Source organism: Ovis aries, chromosome 25, assembly GCF_016772045.2.
Source record: "Ovis aries strain OAR_USU_Benz2616 breed Rambouillet chromosome 25, ARS-UI_Ramb_v3.0, whole genome shotgun sequence".
Taxonomy (NCBI): Eukaryota; Metazoa; Chordata; class Mammalia; order Artiodactyla; family Bovidae; genus Ovis; species Ovis aries.
In genome coordinates, this window is record NC_056078.1 from 28,720,547 (window position 1) to 28,737,765 (window position 17,219).

Here is a 17,219-nt window from a genome sequence, read left to right on the forward strand (position 1 = left end):
CAGTTCCGAACTTCAATATATCTACCAAGTCAGTGGAACCATCTTTGTTCTTGGTTTGCACACACATATCTTTCATCAGCACAGCTAAGTATTTACTTCTTTCCTGCCCTTGCTCACCAAACCTACCATAAAAGAGTCACCTTCCCACACAGTGACCATGAAATGTTGCCTTCTCCCCAAAAGTGAATCTGTGCCAAAGCAGGTACAGGAGTCAAAGAACAGTGCCAGATAAAAAGTGACAAACTACTCTAAGCGTAACTTCTGTCGAAGAATCTTCAAGTTTATGTATTGCACTGCCTTTTACTCACTCATAACCATAAATCAGTAGTAAGCTGTAATGTAATTTCATCTGTGATTGGAATTGACGGTAAGTTTCACAAGCTCACAAGAAAAAAAAAAATTATTTCTCCCATAATATCCCCATCCTCCATTAACCTCCAGCTGGACATGGTAAGAAAAGCTCTTCTATACCCCTAACATTCACTCCCCAATTCACTAATAACTTTTGGAGAAAAATCGGGAAGACAGTGGAAGTAGCATTTGGGTTCTACTCCACCACTAGAGTTATGGTCCCTGGGGTAGGGGGTACACAGGCCTGAAATTTTCTCATTATATCCTAAATCAACTGAATCTATGCAACCTTTATAATCAGAGGTGGTGGCTACAGCAATTAAAAAATGTTCTCTACAGAGACATAGGAAAACTACAGCTGGCCAATCATTGTACTAAATTTTAATTCTTATCCTCCAGAATTCTTAGCACTCCATTCCTTGCTCTTCCAGGAGGTGCTAAACCAAAACATCTGGAGCACTGACGGTGAAATACAACCAGAGGGACCCCACTCTCAGTTCTGATGCACTAACCAACTGACAGAGTGGGGAGAAAAGTAAGGGAGGAAGATGACAAGACCCCTCTTTCAGAAGCAACGTTAACCTGAGACACCAATGTGATATAGCTTAAGGAAAAAAAATCAGAAAAAGCTATCTAAATATAGGGATAGCTAAGTAATTAGGAAAGGTAAGCTAATTTGGAGACAAATACAATATTCTGGGAAGTATAAAGCAACAATTGCTTTGAATCAAAAGACAGGAGAATCAGAGGAGAAAGGGGGCCCCTCAAAAAGCCCAGGAAGTTTCTTTGAGTGTTGATAATAAGAAAGAAGTGGGCAAGAGAAAGCAGCCACCCAAAACAGCCCAGGCTCCTGTTCTTTACACTGCTTTAGCACAATCTGCTGTATCTGGCTGGAGGTTCTGAACAATAGATTTATTTCATAGACAAGCAGAGATATAGGTTTCAGAGCCTATTTAAAAGAGATACCTCAGCCTTTTTAAACTCTTATTTTGAAGGCTAGTCTCTCCTGGTGTAAAACGACATCTTAAAGCAATCGAAGAAAAAAACAGTAACTAATTTGGGGCAGCCAGAGCAGCTGAAATAAAGGCCAGGAAAACTGTGTGAGATTGGAAAATGAACCATCAGAGGATGAAAAGGCAGTCAGCCTCTTGTTCTTAGAACCTCCTTGGCAGATCCACTTCCCTGAAGCTCCAGGTAGGAAATCTCAAGGGCATCTTCCTGCTGAAGAATTCCCCTCACAGTCAGTGTGGTTCATTCATTGCCTTTTTCTGCTGTTTCTGAACTGTGAGTAGTTTAATTTACACCTTCTATAGCTGCTCATCAGAAATACTTTTCATGAACAATGTACTATCTCTAATCTACAAGCTTTTAACAGGCCCCAAATCAGTGCCTGTCTCTATCTAACAGGCTTGTTACCTCCTACTTTAGTTCTCACTGAAATGGCTAAATTAAGATAAAATATAATTCTGCTAAAGAAAAGACAGAATTTATGAACTCAAATACCTTTTTCCTTCCCCCTCTCTCTGTCCCCATCGCCCACAACCTAACGCTCACAACAATTACCCTGATTCTGCAGTTCATCCAAGTCCATGAAGCGGCTGGGATGAGGGTTAAACCCTTTAGCTGCCTCTAATTCCTTCTCTCGTTTCCTTCGAAGTTCCTGTTCCTGTGCCCTTCTGGCCACTTCTTCCTGCAATTCATCCAGTTCAGTTTTGGAAGATATCTCCCCACCTGGAATACAAGCAAGGGAGAAGAGAAATCGCCACTTTCCCATAACCAAGACTAAGCACCTGCTATATTCCTGGTCACCACACTGCTTTTTCTTTGGAACTCTTGGCTTCAGTTTGGAATGCAAATTTGGATAGTGTTTTCCATATCAGATTCAGGATGAGGCCTGGGCCATGAATAATAATAATAAGAGTGATATTTATTGAGCACTTTATAACACAAATAACAACATAGCAACTAACATTTGTTGAGTATTTACTATGTGACAGGCATAGTTGCAAGCACTTTTACCTGTATTATTTCATGTAATTCTCACAACAATATGTGAGGTAGATACTATTATTGCCCACATTTTAAGAAATGAAGAAACTGAGTCACAAAGACAATAAACAGCTTCCCCAAAATAACAAAGATGGCAAATGGTAAAGCTGAATTAAAGTCAAATAGGTTAAATTCATAATCCAAGCCTTTAACTACTAAGGAGTATTCTCTACTGCCACTAACTCACCAGGAAGTTTCAAGCAAGTCAATTTCTCTCCCTTAATTTCCACCTCCTTCCAAATGAGTTTGTAAAATATCCATAGTAGTAAACCTTAATTTTATCAGTGTTCATAGATGGAATCAAATAGATCTAAAAGGATACCCATGATATATTAAGCGAAAAGCCAAGTGATATAATAATATCTATAGTATAACTTCCTTTTATTGATTTTTAAATGGTAGTAATAAGTTTACTTAGGGGTTCCCAGGTGGGTCAGTGGTAAAGAAGCCACCTGCCAATGCAGGAGACGTGGGTTCGATCCCTGGGTCAAAAAGATCCCCTGGAGAAGGAAATGGCAATCCACTCCAGTGTTCTTGCCTGGGAAATTCCATGGCCAGAGGAGCCTAGTGGGCGACAGTCCATGGCGTTGCAAAAGAGTTGGACACAACTTAGCAACTAAACAACAACTACAATAAACTTATCATTATACTTGTACACAGAATACAAAGCATAGAAAGAGATGTAGAAAGATATATACCATAATGGTAACACTGCTGCTACTGCTGCTAAGTCACTTCAGTTGTGTCCAACTCCGTGTGACCCCACAGATGGCAGCCCACCAGGCTCCCCCGTCCCTGGAATTTTCCAGGCAAGAACACTGGAGTGGGTTGCCATTTCCTTCTCTAATGCATGAAAGTGAAAAGTGAAAGGGAAGTCGCTCAGTCGCATCAGACTTCGCGACCCCACGGACTGCAGCCCACCAGGCTCCTCCGTCCATGGGATTTTCCAGGCAAGAGTACTGGAGTGGGGGTGCCATCGCCTTCTCCGAATGGTAACACTACTTCCTTCAAATTGAAGAGGCACAGCGCAAGTTACCAAACTGTTGGACTTGTGTTAACCTCTGTAATTTTTTAAAAGAGTGATCAGTCACCAGATTAAAAAAAAATAGTTTACTATACAAGGAGGATGGTAGTGTAGTACAGTATATAAGGAATTTATTCTAGCTCCTTGCCAAATATCTTTTACAAGTTGAGGGATCCAGTTGGTGAATTCTATACAGCTAGTCTAGAATCAGGGCTATCAGTGAAGTCATGAGATTCAGTCTTCAGTGTACTGAAAAGCTATTGGCTGTTAAAGAAAAGAGAAGGGAGAACAGGCTGAAGTAAGAGCACGGGTATCTCAAAGCCATGTTAGTCAATATGAGACAAAATGTGGGAAATAAACTAAACCTATAATTTCATTAGGAAGAATAAATTTCTTCCATGGGTTTCTAACTGTAACCTACTCTAGCCCAGAATTTCAGAGATTATCTGCCCCTACATGCATTGTTCTGCTTTGCCAGATGTTAGCAGTCTATGCCCCTCACTCATACCTGAAAGAGTTCAGACCTTTTTATTTCTGCTGCATATCATGCTTCCAGCCACCGCTAGGAACTTTCCGTGGTCATTAAGAGAACTGGCTGTCAAACCAGTAAAGTTCCTGGGCTCATCTCTACAGTTTGCCGTGTAGTATTCTGGCCTCATCTCCCTAGTGAGCTGGCCACAAATCTATATTCAGATGCTCATTAAATCAGATCATAATTAAACTTCTGCCCACACATGCGACTCCCAATTCATCTAACATACCAGAAAAAGAGAGGGATGATGAAACACACCTTTCAGAGAAGGTTGATTTTTAAGTTAGACAAGCAGATCCCAGAAATCCTCAGCTGAGTAAACAATACTGAATACATATTATCTTCCCTCAAAAATCACAAAAAGTCTCCATCTTGGGGAGACTATATAGCAATTACCTCAATTTTCTGCTCTAAGTAAGGATCTATTCATTCTGCTTATTTGAATATGCACTCTAAGTATATATGCGTGTTGTGAGAAGAATGCAAATAGGATATAAAATCTATGACTACCTCAAATTTCTATGCTTGGTGTATGATGCCTAAAATTCCAATATTCCTTTATCTTTAAGCTTTGACTTGTGAAAATACTAGCTTCTCTTAAAGAAAGCACATTTTCACGCATTTCCAGTCACATATATCTAGTGCAAAAGAGTCAGATCATCCCTTTAGAGCTTCTTTGGAGAAGGAGGGACACAGGCACGTTCAAGAAGGAAAAACCAAGCAAGGATACTAGGCAGGATAGAGAGGCAGGGGTAAGGGTAGCTCTGACCTGCTCATTTCCCAATTTTGTCTAGAGTCTACATGTCCTCCTTGTTATCTCAATTCAGAGGAATAAACAATAAAAAGTCCATTCCCAAGAGGATGCCTCTACACCGAGGAAAGCCCCAGGACTTATTCTTCGGAGGAAAGCAGGTGCTCCTGACACTGTTCACCATATTTCTGTTCCTTCTTGCTTCCACCAGAAGCAAAGGAGCAAGCAGGAGGGCTGTGATAGAACAACAGTGAAAAAGATAAACCTGGAGAGAGAGCAGATCAAATGCCTCCACATTCACATTCTGGTGGAACGAAGCGCAACTGCCCTCTCATTTCAAATGTGCTCAGGTTAGGCTGTTTCCCAGACAGAACTGGCAGTGAAATCCAGCTGTCCAAATCCAGTGTCCCTCCACTTACCTGAAAGGGGCTGGTTCTTCATCCAGCCACTCCTGGACACAGCGGAGTCTGCCTCCAGGATGCTGCTACTGTGAGACTTAGGGATGTGACGCCAGGAAGGGGCCAACCCTGCTGACCTCTTAGCACTTGGATCCCTTCAAAACAGAAACCAGAGGCGAAGGAAAGCATCAGAACGCTGGTAAATAGCAACATGCGTAGGACCAAATTCCCTCCAAAAGCAACAACAAAAACCTAAAGCACCAAACTAACATTAAAATATCTGGTAAACTATTTCTGAATATCGAAACACCCATTCATTTCCCCATCTTATCGCACCTCATTCACGTTTTGTGTGTGTCTGGCACAAAATTTCTTTAATGAATTAATAAACAAATGTTCTCATATAGACTGCCTTCCTCTTTCCTACACTTTTATAGCATCTTTGCATGTGTTAAACTGAACAGGGTCTGAGGTCAGGGAAGAGCAGTGGGAAAGTATGGTGATATAGTTATCAACCTTTTGGATGATGTCCCTCCTTTCAAAGCAACTATACTGTTAGCAAACTTGTCTCTGAGGCAACTCAGTAAAAAAAACAATGTATGGAGATCTGAAATATATACAGCAAATGGGTTTTATGGACAAGGTGCAATGACCACTGTTAAGCTGTCATCATTATCTTATGGAATGATGAACATCATTGGCTTCATAAGACACAGAATCCCTGATGAACCTAAAAAAAAATAATAGTAAAACAAAAGGCAGGAATAAACAACAACTGGATTTTCTCTCTGATCGTATACAAGTTTCAATTCACTAACTCATTCTTTCATTAAGTTTGCCAGTTATTTTATATATAACACTTTAAAAAAGTTGTCTCCCCTTTCTCAAGTGCCTTTGCTTCTTCCCCCAGCAGAGGGTGCTGCTGCCACAGAAATTGATAGACCACATTTGCTTGCCCACAAGGGGGAAAGACAGTGCATCTCTTCAGCTTGTGTGAGTTAAGAAGCCTCTTGGCGGCTTACATTTCCGTGAGGAACAACACAGCTATTCAAAGGCCAAACAATACCTGCAGACACTTGAGCTCTCAGGCAGGGCTGCATCCAGGCTGACGGGGCTGCTGCTGTTCCTCTCACTGCTCTCATAGCCAGATTCCATTCGCTGGATTAGGCGAGGGTGTTGCTCTAAAAGGTGACAGCCTGGCCGTGCTGGGCCCCAGATCTTGTACTGGGGGCTTGGTCCACCAGTTTTAACGTCACAGGCAGGTGGCTTGCTTGACTCATCTGGTGTAAATTCTTTTGCTATACCGATCAAAGGACAGTGTGGAAAGAGGTAGATTTAGCATCTGCCTCAAAACAAGACAGAACTAACCCCTCCCTCTAGTGACTCATTCATTGAGCTCATATCCACAACAGGCCACTCAGGAGGGTAAAATTCTTACCCTTCAAGGTAAAAATGTACCTTGCCAAGTCTACCAGAAACCTCAGGCTATATATATATATATCTCAATCAACTTTATTCAAAAGCTCAATTCTTCCCTAATTATCTTCTCACCTGAATCTTCAGAAAACGGGCTAAGCTGGGTATAGCCACTGTGCTTCCTTTTGTCCTTACTAAAGATACTGTCAATATTCAGAGACTCTCGTTTGGGTCTCCATGTTGGACGGTATTTGCTAGAAGAACTGGATTTTGACTCGCTGCTGGTACTCTCTACTTCCCAGTCACGAGAGTGTAAAGGCAGGCTCCGAGGAGGTTTTTTGTCGGTCTGTTCTCCTCCCTTCCCTGCACAAGGAGGTCCTAGGGTGGTCTGAGAAGCCAGGGATGGTCTGCTATGGATCATATTGCTGACTGTCTCTTTAAAATCCCTTAGCCTGTTGGTGCTGCTGGATGATTTGGAGGCATTCCTAGGAGCCTGCTTCTCTTTCAGTGTTTCTCCTAAAAACACAAAGAATGAAACAACTGTAAATGTTTAAAGCCATCATGGATACCCAGACCCCAGAGTCGAAAAAGAAAGGCCTTTGAGCAGAGAGAAGAAGCCACAGGCTGAAGTGTGACAAAAGCGAGATAGAGTAAAGAAAGAAAGAGAAGCTCTGCAGGGGGGCTTGCCTTCACTGTGGTACCCTGAGGCCTGAGGCTCATCGCCTTTCCTCCTGACCCGGCCAGAGCTCCTCTTGCGCTCTATCAATGACCCTTTCTTGGATGGGAGTTTCTGATTACATTCACTGTCAGTCAGGTGTCCTGAAGAAAACAAGGAAATGAGGTAAGTTGGTATCTGAGACTGACCTCCATCCATTTGAGAACCTACTCTCCCTTTGGGATTCATGGCAGCGTCGCCAAACTTAGGGGATCAGAAGCTGTAGAGGCCAAAACTACGTATCTGATTTCAGTGCAGCAGGAATCTCTCAGCAGACAAAGGCAGAGAAGCTCAGTATTTATCAGGAATTTCCAAATTTACAGTGTCTCCTGAGCAATGACCAGTCTCAATCTCCCTCATAATCCTTCCCGGTGACCCAGAAGGATACATCACTTGGTAGTTTTTAAAAAGCAAAAGTTTTAAAGATTATATAAGAATGTCATGTATCAATGTATTTTAATTCTCATCAAAAGAAGACAGAGTTTTCCTTCTATTTATTTAACAACACAAATTAAGTGAAGGCTAATTTTTGTTACATCTGATATTATCCCAGGGGCCCTAGCCTTTGCCCATGAAAGCTCTGACTGTGTATGGCTTTAACACCCAATTCTAAACATGCGTTAAGTGTGAATCATCCCAAAGGACATTTGAACTTTGAATAATTCAAATCATTCCCAGCCATAACCCAAGTCTTACCAAATTTGACTTCACCCAGGGATTACATTTCATAGTTCCTCAATACTAATCTCTGGGAAACCCGGGAGATCTGGGCTCTTTTATGTAACTTGCCACATTTCATGACCACAGTATGTAAATGTACACACTGTATGTACATATGTATGATCTGACCACAGTCAGATTCTAAAGGTCTAAGCTGCTGGAAGCCAAAGGTGAATTAAGCAACTGAAATAAACTGGAATGTAGACTTGGAGGAAACCCCCTAGGGTTCTCAACATGTCTGAGAGCTAGCAGAAGTTTGCTTTCATATGTTGGTTATGAAAATCCTTATACATATTCAGGTATAAGATGTAATGATATGGCTACATATTTACAATCACTTACCAACACAATCTTTTATTGCTTTTATCTAATAATTTGCAATCTCTGGGCTGATAAGAAAGATTTAAGAAAGGAGGAAATCAACTGGAACAACTAAATCCACAAATGTTAAACCAATGTGCATGCTTCCCCAGCCCCAGCCATTCACAAACCCTTAAAATGAACCTGACTCTCCTCATTTATCCTGTGACTTGGTTTCTCCCTGGTTCCGTTTCAGAAATATCATCTAACAAAAATCACACTTTGCCATAGTCATTCATACAATAGTCATCAAAAGAAATCCAACATGAATCTGACCAAAACACTATATCCAACTACCAATTTATAAACAATACAGAGGACAAAGAAATATGCTAAAGTTTACCATATAGACACAATCAGTAAAATTTAGAACGAGAAGAAACTATAGCACAAACAGATTAAAAGATATGCAAGATTTATCAACCCATTACAATGTGACTCATTTGGATTCTGAGTCAAAAAAAAAACTACTACAAATATGAAATTTATAGACAATAGGATATTTGAACACTCACTGGTTTAGTGGTTTAAAGAAGTTAATGGTATGTTAAAAGATGATTATTTTAGATACATACTAAAATACTTTTGGAAAGGGGATATAATGTCTGGGATTTGCTTCAAAATAATCCACGAGTAGGGGAAGTGGCCAGAGGTACAGATAAAACTAGACGACAAAGAGTTATAATTATTGAAACTAGGTGACAGGGACATGAAGGGGCTGCATACTATTCTGTATACTTTTGAATATGTTTGAGAGTCTCTCTTTTCTTTTAAGGGGATGCATAGAATGTAAACCACCAATCTGAAGCCATGAGAGCACTAATTCCCAAGTCTCTAAGAGTATGGGTACTGTGCTATGCTTCCAACGATGAGCTTTTCATCTCAGCAGTCACTCACTGTTCTTCCTTTTATATCCTGTAATGATTTCTTCTACTGACACAGGCACAATCTTCCATAGATTAACAGAACAATTCAAGAATGTTCTCTGCATGGAATTCACAATAACAAACAGGCTAGCTTTTCATCTTTTTGGTTCTCTGTCCTTCAGGAAGCCTAGCAAGGTGATGAGCAGGTTCCCCATCCATACATACGTCCCTTCTCACAAAACCCTTTGGGATGAGAATGTGATGAGGTACAGGATCACAAGGGTTAATGGGACACTATGAGAATGAGGGATCAAGAGCACAGCAGGAGAAAAGTCTTTAGAAAAAGACTTCAGGATAAACAATCACATTATAATCACATAAATAATCTCATTACAATGGTCCTTACTGAGAAGCTGCTGTTGACAGGCACATGTCCAGTGGAACACCATTGTTCATTCAGAATTGGCATTGCTTCCTTTCATCCCAGTCAATTACCCAAGTTCTCTGCATTGCCCTCTTTGCATGAGAAACATTTCTGACTTGCCCCGTTTCCTTCTCCTTGGGAGACCCTCTATGTAGAACAGAGTAAGGCAGGCAGGGTTGACTGTGTTAAGTCCCTACCTGTGTCCCGACTGCTCTGAGACGTGGAATCAGTCTCCACATTATAGATGACTGTCCCCTGAGAATCAGAAGAGAAGTGACTGACCACAGACTCATGGTGGAAGTGTTTGTAGGGATAGCTCTCCGTTGAGGAATCTGTTCGAGTGTCACTTGAGATGGAGGGCTCCCTCCCTGAGGGAAGGAGGAGATAGGCAAAGGTGAGCAGAGAGAGGACAGTGACAGAGAGAGGGGCAAAGAGTTGGGTGGCAACAAAGGCCCATGAGGTAGGAACTTCCTAAACAGTTGGATAAGAAGGATATACCAGAGCCGTTCTTTCTGACACCCAACCTCAGATGACACACACACATATAAATGATGCCTCCCACTCCTGCCCCTACCTTGCTGAAGCCCTCAATGTGCCTGCCACTGTGAAAAACTGTGGGGCTTTTAGAAAGCCTAAGGAGGGAAAAGTAAGAAGAAAGGAAAACACTGTGGAAAGTAAAATCTAGTTAGATGGCAAGTCCCAGGCTGACCTGGCACACATAACAAGTTGCTTCCCTATCCCATAATTTTTCTCCTATACTGTCAGAGCAGTCATTTGTAAAAATTTAGTTGATATTATAAATCATAAGCATGTTTAATATGCACGAGACATTCAGGGGCAGTCATTTATACTCTGGTGTGAATCAGTTCATTTGGACTGCTTTCCTCTGCACACCCGGCTGCGATAAGCACGACAGTGTGAAGGGGTGTTTGACTGAAGGGAGAAGCGGCAGAGCCGGTCTGGGTGGGGCGCAAGGGTGGAGGGAGCACACCAAGTGGGAGGGAGGCACAAAGGAAGAGGAAGAGAGTCCAGAGATGAGTCTCTTCTCTTCCAAAATTATACTCAGGGCCATCCAGCCCTAGATCCAAAAGAGGAAAAAGAACATGACTTTTTCCTCATTTTAGGAATCAAGCCAAAACCATTAGGGTTGTATTTCTATTATAGGATGAATTTCTGAGGGACAGCCTGAGATCTTAGCAATAAAGCTGAAATTGTTTCCACAGGAAAACACGATTTAAGTTCCAAATAATTGAATTAGAAGTGAACAGCTAAGGAATATTGCTTCTGCACTTGGCCTTTTAAAACAAAAATCTCTCATCCCAAACAAAGTGACTAGCTTTGTAGTAACTCATCATTTTCTTGGTCCTAACAATTCACGTCACTGTTAAATCACTAGTAAGAATCAGTCACCTTAGCAATATGAGATGGTTAAATAATGAGGTTTCCTCATAAACTTAATATCTCAGTCTAAATCAACATAACTTCCTTCTGACTTCTGAATCGGGGCCAGGTGATCAAGACAACATCTTCAGACAACAGTGAAGGAAACTAAGCCTGGCGCAACTTGGGCTTCAGTGCAAGCTGGCAAATCTGCTTTACCTTTCTCCAAGCCCAGCCAAGTGCTAGGCTCATGGCTTTAAGACCCTACTATCTAGTCATCACATGGCCAGAGGGAGGGAGGAAAGTAAAGAGCTGGGCTGCTCACCTGAATCTTCACTATCGTAGCATGTCCTGCTGTATGACTGGAACTCAACTTGGGGGGGCAGGTCCTGGGTGGACACTGGGGTACCCTGGGGATCCGCATAAAGCAGCAGCAAAGGCTGATAATGCCCCTTGATGCATTTGGTCACCACATCCTTCCACTTGGGCCCAATCTGAACCAGAACAACCAGAAAAGCAAGACCAATTATTCTTCATGTCCATAATTCAACGTATATCTTTCTGTGCTATTTTTCTAAAGAAAAAGAGATGAAAAGACAAGAACTGGGTAAAAAGATAACAGAAGAGATCATACACCTAAATTTAAGACAAAATCTTTTTTTTTTAATTTTTGGCCACACCATGAGGCATGCAGGTCTTAGTTCCCCAACCAGGGATCAAACCTGTGCCTGCTGCACAGTGAAAGCACAGAATCTCAACCAATGGACCACCAGGAAAGTACCAATGAATTTTTTGTTAAGTCTTTTTTTGTGAAATCCTTTTAGCTAAAACCCTATAACAGATAGGAATGATGAATAAAATTATTTTTCTTCATGTAAAACATCAATTCAGTTGTGAAATATGAATACAAGTTCCCAAAGCTGAATATGCTATGTGAGGCAATTTCAGTTGTACTTGGGGATCAAATTCTTTTCACAGACATCAAATAAAAGCCCCTGCTTGAAATCTGCATTTCTATCATTTTCTCCTAAATATTAAAATCACTTGTATGAATCTAGAGAGCACACAGAAACTCTCTCACAGACTGCCTTAGAATAAGTGACATTCCGTTTCAGAGTTCACACGTGGCAGGACATAAAATGTCAAACTACTTAGAATGGACAGCTGAACCCTGCAGCTTTAGCTTTGTGCTGGATTCAGTGCGGCCACAGCAGTGGGAAAAAGTGACAGGATAGCCGTGGAAACAACAATCCAATCAAATCCCCACACTGACTCTCTCCTAAGTCTAGACCAGTCACATTTTTAGATGGTGTGTTCTTGCAGTCAGACAGCGATCGCAGTGCTTATTTCATAACAGACGTTCAGTCAACGTATAACTGAGTTATTTTAACTGAAACACATTTATGTGCTTTTTTCATACAAATCTTATTTACTATTTTATAAGGTGGTCGTATTATTTTTCAAATAAAAAAATCTAAAGCTCAAAGAACTTACATAAGTTGCCCAAATTACAACAGTGAAAAAGAGACGAAGAAGAGAATCAGGGAATTTGACAAATTCCCACTTTACTATTTGAGGAAGATATTACGAAAGGTCCACAAGTTGGGATAGATTAGAGTCAGCAATTTCCTAGCTGCTAACCTTATCACAAGAGGCTTCCTAACTCACATGGATCACTTAAACTACTTCAACCACACACTCCATGGTTTAGATAGCACCAAATTTCCAGCTTTAAATATCATCATGGCCTTATTTTTTTTATACTATCCCAAAACACGTTAATCCATGATGGAGTATTTCAGGGAGATAACTACTAGAGAACAATTTATAGCAGTCCTGAGACAAAGCATTATTCACTGTTAATTCCAAGATTTGGAATTCTGAATTCCATGCTAAGCTTATAAACTAATTTGAGACATTAGATTGTTTTTGCTCAAATCAACCAATGAATGTATTTAAAAAGCCCTTTTAACTATAAATACAGAACTGTGCTGAATGCTTGGTGAGGGGATTCAAAGACAATATAGAAGATAAATTGATCCTGTCTTCAAGGAACTTGTTCTGTTGGGGGAAGACAGGCAGATAGACAATAAAATTATGAAAATGAAACACTGAAGACAAATAACTGTAGTTTTCTGTTCCAGTCACCAAACACATCAAGAAGGGTTTGAATATTCCTACCTCCTTGACATGAGCATCATCAAAATACATCCATTTGCGGATTTTTGTTTGGAAAAAGAACGTAGAGTAATGTTTGCCGTAGTAACAGATCATTCCTACTAAGTACAGTTCAGACTGCTTGGCCCGGTCATCTGTCACTCTGAAAAACAGCTGTGGGGAAAGAGGAGAAAGCAAAGAAGAGTCACATACTCAATCCTCTCATATCACCTCTCAGAAGACTCCATCATTTCTTAATTAAGGTACTGACTTGCTTCTTGTTTTGCTAGTTCATAGTATCCTAAGTAATGAACCTAAAAAGGCAGAATTTAAGGAAAAGAGAGAAAATGGTCAAACTGGTAAGGTGGTGATGTTTGTTCATGCATTTTAATAATTTTTCTTGCTGGGGCTTATCCTAAGAGGAGCCAGGAATGTTGGGGGGAAAAAAAGAATAAAACATTCTTAAGTTTCAAAAGTTATTTATCAGCTGCTGCCATAAATATAAAGTTCCTCCTGAGACACTAAGTAGAGGATAAGAAAGGCCTTAGGAGGAGGAATTGCTTCACACTGGTTACTAGTATTTCAATTCCAAGATGTCCAGCACTGTCCTGGGTACAAAGAGACATATAAAATGTTTGAAGGCAAGAACTCTTGCCTTAAGGAACCTGTTTCGTTGAGAAAGCAATCATAAAAACAAAACAAAAGTAGAAGAGAAAACATATGCTACAGAAACTTGGAAAAAAATGAGATTTTTATTGTGCATAGCTATTATGTCAGAGATTCTTTGGCAAGGAAATCTAAAATAAGATCCCAGTAGTCCACTTATTCTCAGCCATAACTTAATGACATTAAAAGACAACAAAGGATCTCCTTAGTCACAGGACCATCAGAGAGAGAAACCAGTAGAAAGGAAACTACAAGCTTCCTGGCTCTTCTTCTGAACTGAAGGAAAATTCTGGCTGTGCCTATACTAGGACATGCAGCTGATAAGGCAATGACCCCATGTTTGAAGTCTGTTCCCTATTCCCCTGAATAGATGCATGGAAAAACACTAGAATTCTCTTCCAAGCCAATTCGTTACAGTGTCAACAGACACTGGTTCCTCACCATGAATTTAATATCTGGGACTCATGTGACCAACTTCTACCTCTTTCATCGCCCACAGCAGCACTAGTCAGGACTGCTCACCTCTTTGACCTCACTACCTCCCATGGATGAACATGCTGGTATTAACTAACAATGAGCAGAACACAGGATAACTCTATGAATTATTTGATTTTTTAAAATTATTTATTTTTGGCTGCGCTGGGTCTTCATCGTGGGGGCTTTCTCTAGATCAGTGAGCAGCGGCTCCTCTCCAGTCGTGATGCTCAGGCTTCTCACTGCAGGGGCTTCTTCTGTTGCAGGGCACAGCCTCTAGGGTCTGCAGGCTCAGCAGTTGTTGCACATGGGATTAGCTGCTCTGTGGCACATGGGACCTTCCTGGACCAGGGATCAAACCCATGTCTCCTGCACTGGCAGGCAGATTCTTAACCAATGGATCACTAAGGAAGTACTGAATTACTTCATGCTTATCAATAACTAAACTCTGCCCATTGTATCTTTCAAGGCCAAGATCATTCCATATCTTCCAGAAAGCCTTTGCCACCTGTACAAAGAAGGTATGTGAGCACGTACATGCATGCACATACATGTCTACATATACACACAATCCATTTGTTCAAAACTCTTTAATATTTGTCCTTTAGGATATACCTTTGTGTTTAGAGCTCATTGCCCTTGAGCAATACTAAGATATAAGAACTCCAAGTGAGAGATACAGGTAATTAACACTCACATCACCCAGCTTAAGGCAGGTGCCCAGGCTGTGAATGACATCCTCTGCCAAGTCTGAGTGGTCCGAGTCCCATACCAGCCCAATTGTGATAATCTGTGGTGCGTTCATCAACACACGGCGAATCCGAATCCTTTCTCCACAGTTGCTCTGAAATACACATATCAGGTCAGTTTGACATGTTTCTCACTGGCTCTGCCTTAATTCCACTAACTCCAGGGCTCTCCTCTCCACTCTGAACCCCACAACTCACCGGGCAGTTCCGCAGATCCCCCATGGTGCTGGCATTCTGCAGCAGCTCACCAAACATGCTTGGTGAGGGTTTTTCTCGTCTTTCCAGCATACAAATAGCCTGATTGCTTTGAGATGAGAAGTTGAAGGGGGATGATTTGGGGAGTTGTACAGAGTTATAGCTAAATCAAATAAATCATTCATGCGGATTCCTAACTCACATGTTTGACTTCCTTCCTCTGTCCACTGTGCTAAAACCCCTTGTCCTGACCAGCCTCAGTGTCCCACAGAGTAAGTAAGCCTGCTGGTCCCAAATCCAAAGCTCACAGAATCCCCATTCCTCCTCCCACGATAGGACAGGAAAGGAAGAGAACAAAGGTTATTCAAAATGACTGTTCTGAGATCCCATGGTATAGCAAAGACTCAGCAATAAGGCTACAAGCTACCTGGGAGCCTTTGGTTAAAACTCAGAAATGCCTATGAATACAGAGAACGAAACGCTGTAAGACTCACCAAAGGGAAGTAGTGGAGATATAATGCACCATCTGGATGAAAGGCAGCGGGTCAGAAGTGGCGCCACAGCTGGTACATACACACTAAGCCCAGGGGAAAAAAAAGTGAAACCAGTAGGCCACAGTCATTAACTGCTTTGGCCCCCATGTGACACTCTACATCCTGAGATAAAGTGTTCTTAAAGAAAAGGTCTAAGAAGTGATAGGGATAAAGATAAGGTTCACCTGCTCAAACAGTGTCATCGCAAACTTCTGGTGGGAGATGCAGTGCTGGGCAGTACATATGTCCTCTTTGGTTTCATCAGCAATGTGGAAGTGAATTCTCATCAGGAGGTTTTCCTAACGGAAGGAACAAAAGCAGTGTATGAAAAACATTTAACAAAGAAAAGCACAAATTTGTTGGCAGTTTACTCAGAGAGACAGCAATCCTTCTGGGAGGTGAGAATATCTCTGATATATTTAAAAAATTTTTAATTTGAAATAATTATCAATTCACAGAAAGTTTCCCCAAAAAATTGTATAGGCAGTCCATGTATACTTCACCCAGTCTCCTCCACAGAAGGCATCTCACATAACTATAGTATGATACCCAAACCAGCAAATGGATATCAGCACAGTCCAGAGTTTGTTCAGATTTCACTAGCTTTACATACATTCATCTGTGGGTCTGTAAAGCTCGATTCAGTTTTATCACATGTATAGTCATGTAAACACCTCCACAATCAAGATAACAAAACTGTCTCATCACCACAAAGCTCCCTAATGCTATCCTTTTATAACTTTACCCATTCAACCCCAACCTTAACATATTAGCAACCACTAATATGTGCTCCTATCTCTAAAATTTTTTTATTTTAAGAATGCTATAAAAAAAAAAGAATGCTATATAAATGGGATCAACCTTTTGATACTGCGTTTTTCACTCAACATAATTCCCTTTAGATCATCCAAGTAGCTGCACATCAACCGTTTACTTTTACTGCTGTGTAGTATTCCATGGCATAGAAGTACCACGGTTTGTCTCACCATCTATCCATTAAAAGTATTTCAGACTTTTTACTTTGGGGCTATTATAAATAAAGCTTCTATGAATATTCATGGGTAGGTTTTCATATGAACATATGTTTTCATCTCTCTGGGATTCATGCCTAGGAATCTAACTTCTGAATCTTATGGTAGTTTTCCAGTTTAGTGTTTTAAGAAATTGCCAGGGGACTTGCCTGGTGGTCCGGCAGTTGTGACCCTGCACTACCATTGCAGGGGGCATGGATTGAACCGCTGGTCAGGGAATTAAGACCTCACATGCTGTGCAGTGCAGCCAGGGGAGAAAGAAACTGCCAAAGCGTTCTCAAGAGTGGCTAGATCATTACAGATTCCTACCAGCAATAAATCAGGGATCCAGTTTCTCAGGGGTACATTTTAACCTGTAATAGGATGTACATTACTCAGACTGTTTAATAGTTGCACAAAGAGAGCCTTCTGAAGATTGATGGGTGGCA

The 17,219-nt window shown here is 41.1% G+C and overlaps 1 protein-coding gene across 50 annotated transcripts in view; it reads right to left on the reverse strand.

Annotated features, from left to right (window-relative positions):
- USP54 (ubiquitin specific peptidase 54) overlaps positions 1-17,219 on the reverse strand; it is a 128,127-nt gene that overhangs the window by 24,291 nt on the left and 86,617 nt on the right. For 26 of the 50 annotated variants that reach the window (XM_060406644.1, XM_060406632.1, XM_060406638.1 and 23 more), the window contains 11 exons: positions 15,946-16,059; positions 15,722-15,804; positions 15,231-15,336; positions 14,981-15,127; positions 13,168-13,317; positions 11,312-11,480; positions 7,209-7,340; positions 6,657-7,037; positions 6,172-6,403; positions 5,127-5,260; positions 1,915-2,082 (listed from right to left, as the gene is read on the reverse strand). In XM_060406644.1, the coding sequence (XP_060262627.1) occupies positions 1,915-2,082; positions 5,127-5,260; positions 6,172-6,403; positions 6,657-7,037; positions 7,209-7,340; positions 11,312-11,480; positions 13,168-13,317; positions 14,981-15,127; positions 15,231-15,336; positions 15,722-15,804; positions 15,946-16,059 (1,816 nt within the window). Of the gene's footprint in view, positions 1-1,914; positions 2,083-5,126; positions 5,261-6,171; positions 6,404-6,656; positions 7,038-7,208; positions 7,341-9,803; positions 9,975-11,311; positions 11,481-13,167; positions 13,318-14,980; positions 15,128-15,230; positions 15,337-15,721; positions 15,805-15,945; positions 16,060-17,219 lie in introns of all 50 variants that reach the window. The other 24 variants (XM_060406627.1, XM_060406608.1, XM_060406614.1 and 21 more) reach the window with 1 other exon arrangement.